This window comes from Cotesia glomerata, linkage group LG6, assembly GCF_020080835.1.
Source record: "Cotesia glomerata isolate CgM1 linkage group LG6, MPM_Cglom_v2.3, whole genome shotgun sequence".
Taxonomy (NCBI): Eukaryota; Metazoa; Arthropoda; class Insecta; order Hymenoptera; family Braconidae; genus Cotesia; species Cotesia glomerata.
Window position 1 is genome coordinate 21248074 of NC_058163.1, and position 8363 is coordinate 21256436.

At 27.6% G+C, this 8363-nt stretch overlaps 1 protein-coding gene across 4 annotated transcripts in view; it reads left to right on the plus strand.

The window, feature by feature from the left end:
- The window catches only part of LOC123266600 (TBC1 domain family member 1), a 33103-nt gene extending 30365 nt beyond the window's left edge, over window positions 1-2738 (plus strand). For all 4 annotated transcript variants that reach the window (XM_044730899.1, XM_044730900.1, XM_044730903.1 and 1 more), the window contains one exon: window positions 301-2738. In XM_044730899.1, coding sequence (XP_044586834.1) covers window positions 301-2683 — 2383 coding nt within the window. In that variant the 3' untranslated portion in view covers window positions 2684-2738. The remainder of the gene's footprint in view (window positions 1-300) is intronic.
- The last annotated feature ends 5625 nt before the right edge of the window (window positions 2739-8363 follow it).

Here is an 8363-nt window from a genome sequence, read left to right on the forward strand (position 1 = left end):
ATCAAAAAATTGCTACTGAGTAAAAAAGGTCCCCTTTTCCCCCCTTTATCCTTTATTCACCCAATTCCCAAATTTGTCTCGGACATTATGACGCTGACACAACATCGCGGGATGTATTGTCCTGGGATCAATTGTCGGTCGACCCTCCGCCACTAATGGGGTCTTTTACTCTAATATTTTTAACTTTTTACAATTATAATTTACTCTAAAATTTTTCCTAAAATTAACCACAAAAAATTAAAAAAATTCCATTCAATAAAAAAAAATCAAGTAAAATAGAACATCAAATTTTTTTTTCAGCTTCCTAAAAGTAGGAAATTCTCCCAAGATGTCTCCCATAGAATCCGAAGAAAACAGCGGTCGTCTTCAATCCAGCAGTTCCTGGCGCCAAGCGATCCTAAACCGGGTAGTAACCCCGGGAAAGGACCAAGACACGCGAGACGGCGACTCATCCTCATTAAAATCGCAGTCTCTCCCCGCAGTAAAACGTACCAGCGAGGAGCTCCGCGAGCTGTGGAAAAAAGCTATAAATCAGCAAGTAATCCTGATCCGAATGGAGAAAGAAAACACTCGCCTTCGAGTCCGCCAAGAAGAAGCCACCATGAAGCGCGTGAAACTGGAGTACGACGAGCTGAGCAGCTGCGCTCGAGAATTAATCGACGTGTGGGACCTGCTAGTAAGCAAGCAGTCTCGAATCTCCACCAAATGCGACTCAAAGATGCTCCTCCAGGCCATAAAACAAGGAGTACCCCGCGGGAAGCGCGGTGAAGTCTGGCAGTTCCTCGCAGAACAATTCTGCCTAAATCAACCTCCAATAGACACCCAGGAGTTCCCAAACTACAACACACCATACGAGCTATTACTAAAACAACTTACCTCGCAGCAGCACGCGATCCTGATCGACCTAGGGCGAACCTTTCCGAACCACCCGTTCTTCAGCTCCGCTCTAGGTCCAGGACAACTGGCGCTCTTCAACCTCCTCAAAGCTTACTCCCTCCTAGACCACGAGGTCGGCTACTGCCAAGGGCTGAGCTTTGTCGCAGGAGTCTTGCTGCTTCACATGTCAGAAGATCAAGCGTTTTTCCTCCTGCGGCACCTGATGTTCCGCCGAGGGCTCAGGAAGCTTTACCTCCCGGACATGGCTGCCCTCCAGCTGCGTCTCTACCAACTGTCCCGACTCTTACACGACCGTCTTCCCTTGGTCTACAGCCACTTTGACAAACACGAAGTCTCTCCGACTCTCTACGCAGCTCCCTGGCTGCTCACTCTCTTCGCCAGCCAGTTCCCGCTGGGCTTCGTAACCCGGGTCTTTGACCTCTTGTTCCTGGAAAGTTCCGAGGTAATCTTCCGCGTGGCGCTAGCTCTGCTCGAGGAACACCAGGAACAGCTGCTGCTCTGCGACAGCTTTGAGGAAATAATGGAGTACTTGAAGGTCAAAGTTCCTGCTGTGGACAAGGCCATGCTGGACCGAGTTATGAAGCATGTCTTTTTACCTGACACCGAGATCTCCAGACAGTTAAATGAGTACAGAGTAGAGTACCAAGTTCTCCAGGAAGAAATGCTGTCGGTCAAGCCGCAAATTGAGAACATTGAAAAGCTGGAACTGATGAACAAACAGCTGACGCAACAAAATAGTCGCTTGACCTCTCAGCTGGAGGCTGCGGTGGCTAGTATCCAGCGACTGGAGAATAGAGGAGTCTCCAGTAATTCTGTTCATAAGTTAGAGTCCCAAAATCGCAGCTTGGAGGTCACTGTAATGACTCTTGGGTCATTTATTCAGCAGTTGATTGAAACTCGCACTGACTTGGAGGTTCCTGGAGATGTCCGGAGGATTTTAGGTCAACTCAGTGTGGCTCAGCGGAGAAATAATTCAAGCTTGGGTTCCAATTCTAGGTCATTTCCTTTGAAGGTTATTGAGGATAATAATAATAGGTATGAACCTATGAAGAGCAATTCTACTGGTGGAGGTCGAGGGAGTGAATTGTTGGCTAAAAATTTATTGAAAAGTTCCATGGAACCTCCCTATCCGCTCAAGTCCGCGCTGAGCCAACCTAACCTAGGAACAAAGTTAGAGAAAATGTCCTCCTTTTTTGCGACTTCGCACAACCACATTCGCCAACAGAGGGCGCAGATAGCCGCGTTCAGGAACAATGACGGCTTGACTTCTATCAATAATAGTATTAATAATAATAGTTTTAATATTAATATTAATAATAATAATATTAATTTGAGTAATAATAATAATGATGAAAACGACCCCAAGACGGTTAATATTGACATTCAGGTGACGGATACGGTTGGAATTACTAATGAAGGTTCGGGGATTCAAAACGAGGCTAACTTGAAAATTGACTCGGTTGGAGTGTTGGAGAAGTCGACTTCGTTGCCGCTTAATGCTAAGATGAAGCTCAAGCCTACCAAGTCGGCGTACGAGCTGGGGTCGGTTAGGAAAATTCCGACTACTAAGTTGGAGGATACTGAGGGTGTAGGGATGCTCACTGGGACTGTTCATCCTCTGGATACGTGCAGTGATGTTAATTTTAAGTACGGAGGCACGACCAAACTTAAATCGATTAAACCGGTTAGGATGAATCCTGTTACTCTGGCGACTATGGCTGAGGTTCAGGTTCAGAAACAGGAAAATAATAATGAGTTAAATCCGACGGAAATTGTCACGAGATAACAACGTATGATTACTATTTTTGAGGAGAAATTTATTATTAATTAATCATAATAATAATTATTTTTATTAATAAATATTTCAAAAAATTTTTATTAAAAATTATTTCAATAATTTTTATTAACAAAATTTTTAATGATTATTATTTTTAATTATTATTATTAATAATTATTTTTAATAATTTTTATTAATAAATATTTCAAAAATTTTTTTATTAATAATTATTTTCAAAAATTTTTATTAAAAATTATTTTCAATAATTTTTATTAACAAATATTTTTAGTAATTTTTATTAACAAATATTTTTAGTAAATATTATTGATAATTATCATTAATTATTGTTATTAATAATTGTTTTTAATAATTTTTATTAATAAATATTTCAAAAAAATTTTTATTAATAATTATTTTTAAAAATTTTTATTAAAAATTATTTTCAATAATTTTTATTAACAAATATTTTTAGTAATTATTATTGATAATTATCTTTAATTATTATTTTTAATAATTTTTATTAATAAATATTTCAAAAATTTTTTTATTAATAATTATTTTTAAAAATTTTTGTTAAAAATTATTTTGAATAATTTTTATTAACAAATATTTTTATTAATTATTATTGATAATTATCTTTAATTATTATTATTAATAATTTTTATTAATAATTATTTTTAAAAATTTGTATTAAAAATTATTTTCAATAATTTTTATTGACAAATATTTATAATAATTATTATTGATAATTATCTTTAACTATATTATTAATAAATATTTTTTAAAATTTTTTATTAAAAATTATTGAAAATAATTTTTATTAGCAAATATTTTTAGTAATTATTATTGATAATTATCTTTAATTATTATTATTAATAACTATTTTTAATAATTTTTATTAATAAATATTCCAAAAAATTTTTTATTAATAATTATTTTAAAAAATTTTTGTTAAAAATTATTTTCAATAATTTTTATTGAAAAATGTTTTTAGTAATTATTATTGATAATTATCATTAATTATTATTATTATTAATAAATATTTTTAATAATAATAATTGTTGATAATTTTTCTTAATAATTATTATTATTATGAATTAAAAATAATTATTATTATTGATTAATAATTAGTAATAAGATTTTTTTTTATTTATAATTAAGATTTATATGAAAAGAAACTATTGTAATAATTTTTGATTATTAATCGTATGATATAGTTTGATTAATAATTTTGAAATAATTTATTTAAGGATTAAATTAATAATTCGGTGTTTTTTTTTTAATTAAAAATAGTTTAAAAAATCGTATCTTCATACCAAAAGAAAAAAAATCGTCTTCTGTATGTAATAGATTTTTTAAAAACTAAAAAGAAAAAAATGAAAAATATATCTTCTAGAAGTAATGAAATATTTTAAAATTAAACTGGCTAGTGGCCTAGATATTATCTAACAGTAAATAAAATTAACAAGTATTTTTAAGACAAGTCGTTATTTATGTTCGTAATACACGTCCAATAAATTTATTTTTTATGGTATGAACATAAAAAAAATATAAGAAATAAACAAATTGTTTTGGATCAGTATTTTTCGTTGTATCCGGCCTTTAGCGAATGTTTGCAGTCAATTTTAATAATTAAAAACTGTAATAATTTTTAAAAAATATTAAATCGCACAAAGTGTAGAAATATATTTGACATAAAAAGAAGAAATGTTTAATTACATGTCAATAGATGGAAGTCTTGCCGTAATCAGTAGATTGTTTTTAGTTTTTAATTGATGAAAAAAAAACTCCTACAGCAGCGTGCCAATGACAAAATAAATAAAAGAAGATTATATTAATATTTACACAAATATGAAATATTTAATATTTACAACATATATAAATATAAATATATATATTTACATAAAATAAATCAAATAAAATAGTTTATTGTTAACCGGGGACAATAGTCGAGATAAAATGTAAATGTAGTTACCATTTAAAGAGGCGAAGTACTGCCAAATTTAATCATTAATTGTCAACCACCAATCATTATTATTCGAAATTAAATACACTATATTTAGGTACTTATTACATTTAAAATATAAATTCTTTACTGATAACAAATTTATTTTATTTTTGTTTAGCTTCACGTAATTTTAATGTAAAGACTGGTGAGAAGAATATAAAAAATTTCGGCTTGTCTATTAATTATTAATTATTAATTATTGTATCTAGTACTAACACTAGGTATAAAAAATATATACACTGAAAATTAAAACAGTATTTATATGAAAAATATCTGATTGGTAATTATTAAAACTATTTAAATGTTTATTATTTATTTTGAAAATTATAAAGAAGAAATAATTGAGGATAAGAAATTTTAGTGAGAGGTTAGAGCAAATTGCCAAAACTTTGCTTGAAGAAACAAATATATATGTGAAGTTATATAAGAAAAGTTTAAAAATTTTGTTTTTATATTTTTAAATTAAGGTGAAGAAATCTGGATTTTTGATATAATATATATTTTTTCCAAGTAAATTTATTTTTATTTAATTATTTTTGAGATGTAAACGTAAAATTAAGTAGATTTTAGTTGACTTTTTTGCCGGCTGTTGTGGAAATGGTTGGCGTTTATTATTAGGCCAGTGTACTATGTAGTTTTTAATTTTATTATTATTATTTTTATCATTATTAGTGATTATAGTTATAAATGTATGATATGTAAATAAGTTGATATCCTTGTATGGTTGATAATGTGAATCTGAATGTCTTCAATAAAGTAACTATACCAAATAAATGTTTTTTTTTTCTAATTATTATTGTTATTATTCAATGTTTATTTATTTTTTATTATAGAATTGATACTTAAAAAAAAAAAATTCATTTTTTTCTCAGATATGCTCATCTATATTATTAAGAAAATAAGCGAAATTTTGTGTCCAGGATAGTCATATGATAAAATCGGGTTTTTTAGTGAAATTTAGTGTCATTGCAAAAGTCTTGACTTGAATTTGTGCATTTTCAAGGTTTCATATCATTTTCAACGAAATTCAATTTATTATGATAAGTATTTAGGCTGCATTCAAAAATGCTTTATCTCTAGATACATAATTAAGAAGTGACCCTGTATCTTGTGAACTAATGACATTTTTAATGATATAAGCTGATTTCGAGGTCACACTCATCAAGACCTTTCATTTGAGTACCCACATCAATTTTTCATATATTTATATATATTATATATATGTATATATGAAAAATATATCAAAATTCATGTGGGTACTTAAATGAAAGCTCTTGATGAGTGTAACATCGAGATGAGCTTACAACTTTAAAAATATCAGTAATTAAGGAATGACCTTGTATCTCGTGAACTACTGACATTTTTAAAGATATAAGCTCATCCCGATGTTACATTCATCAAGACCTTTCATTTGAGTACCCACATCAATTTTTCATATATTTATATATATTATATATATGTATATATGAAAAATATATCAAAATTCATGTGGGTACTCAAATGAAAGCTCTTGATGAGTGTAACATCGGGATGAGCTTACAACTTAAAAAATATCAATAATTAAGGAATGACCTTGTATCTCGTGAACTACTGACATTTTTAAAGATATAAGCTCATCCCGATGTTACATTCATCAAGACCTTTCATTTGAGTACCCACATCAATTTTTCATATATTTTATATATTTATACATACTAATATATGAAAAATATATCAAAATGCATATAGGTACTCAAATGAAAGCTCTTGATCAATGTAACATAAGTAACATCGAAAAGAGCTTATATCTTTTAAAATTTCAATATTTAAAAATGTACAGTGCAATTTAACAAAAATCATTATTTAATAAAGCAAAATTTTATTTATTTATAATTCACAAGTCACGGCGGTCACATAGTGACTGCAAGGTTGCTTGTAAGCAGAAATTTTTAATCGAAGCCTTAAAAATTTTTTTTCCAATATTCTTCTTGGGTAATATTTTATGATAACAAAATTTTAATATCAATTATTGACTAAATTCTATAAAAATACTTATATTAAAAAAAAAAATTTCTTACCATTTATTTCTTCACAGTTTAAAAATAAAATTTTTATAATAAATCTTAAAAATTTTAATTTTTCCATTTCTTCTTAAGCTATCACTGTTTTGAAATTATACTTAGAATTAATAATTTATTTTTTTTCTTAATTATTAATTTAAATAAATAATACTTTTATTTGAAAAAAAAAAATTTATAAATTTTTGATTAAAGGATTTCTTCTTAAATAAATTTATTTGCAAACTTACAACTAATAAAAATAAAATAAAAAAATAAAAACTCCACAAAATAATTTTCAATATATATATTTCGTATTCAAAATATAATAATGAACATTACACATGATGCTAGATCATATTGTGACAATCAGCGCAGATTGACACGTTTGACAGTGGTACCGTGGTTTGTTAATAATAATAATAATCATATAATCTAGTCGAACGGCTAGCGTCTGGAGTAAAGGCAGATATGAGATCGGAAAAATACAAAAAGCTACCGAACAATTGGCCTTTGCATTCAGTTGTCATTTCTTCTTTCAATAATAACAAATAAATCCTCACTAATAATAATAAAAATTATTATTATTAAATAGTTATCAAAAAAGTGTCAAACTTAGGCGACTTTAAAAACGGGGTCGTTGTTTTATCATCCATATATTTATTAAATATCAATATCATTCATTTCTTCTCTAAAATCCAAGACGTATCCGCTCGTCAATATCGGCATTAATATTATTTCCGTCAGCCATTTTTTTTATTTCTTCCCTTCGTATGTAGAAAATAATAATGACAGTATTTATTATTTTTTTTATTTAAATTTATAACGTCATATATATTTAAATTACGATGATAGATAAAATATTTTATTTCATCGTAAATTATATTTTTTTTTACTTTTTTTTATTTATTTTATTTATAAATAATATAAAAAACAAGAGTTAGATTAAAATGATAGTTTTACGTACATACAGACGGTAGTTTATTTTTTTTTTTTTTTTAATTTATTGTAAAATGTTTTTTTTTGTAGTGCATCTGCGTATTACAAGACGTTAGCTTCACATCAACTGCATCCTCCACTTCTTACGCATACAATTTATCAATAATTATCATCGTTATAATTATTATTAATATTAATATTAATATTCATTTATATTTAATATAATACATATCATTTAGTTACATAATAATTAATCAATTATAATTAATAATAATAATTATTATAATAATAAAATCCAAATGTAGGCAAGCGACAAGCCCACTTTACAATTTCATTTATTTAATAAGCCCCAAAACCCTTAAGATTTATTTATAATTATAATTATAATATTTCGTTATTTTTTAATTGTTTTTTTTTTATTTTTTTTTATATATATATATTTATATATAATTACTATACAGGTGGCAAGAAAAAACAACACTCAAACTGCCTTATCTATTAGTTATTTATAATAGTTATAATCATCACAGTGATAAACGAAAAAATATATATATACTTTTAATATATATATATATATATATGTATGTATGTATATATAAATGATTTTAATATATATGTATTTTATATCCTTCAAAATCTCCTTGTACACTTTACTTGATCATTTAATAATTAATTGATCATTTCTTCCCTCCATTTTTAGGTTAAT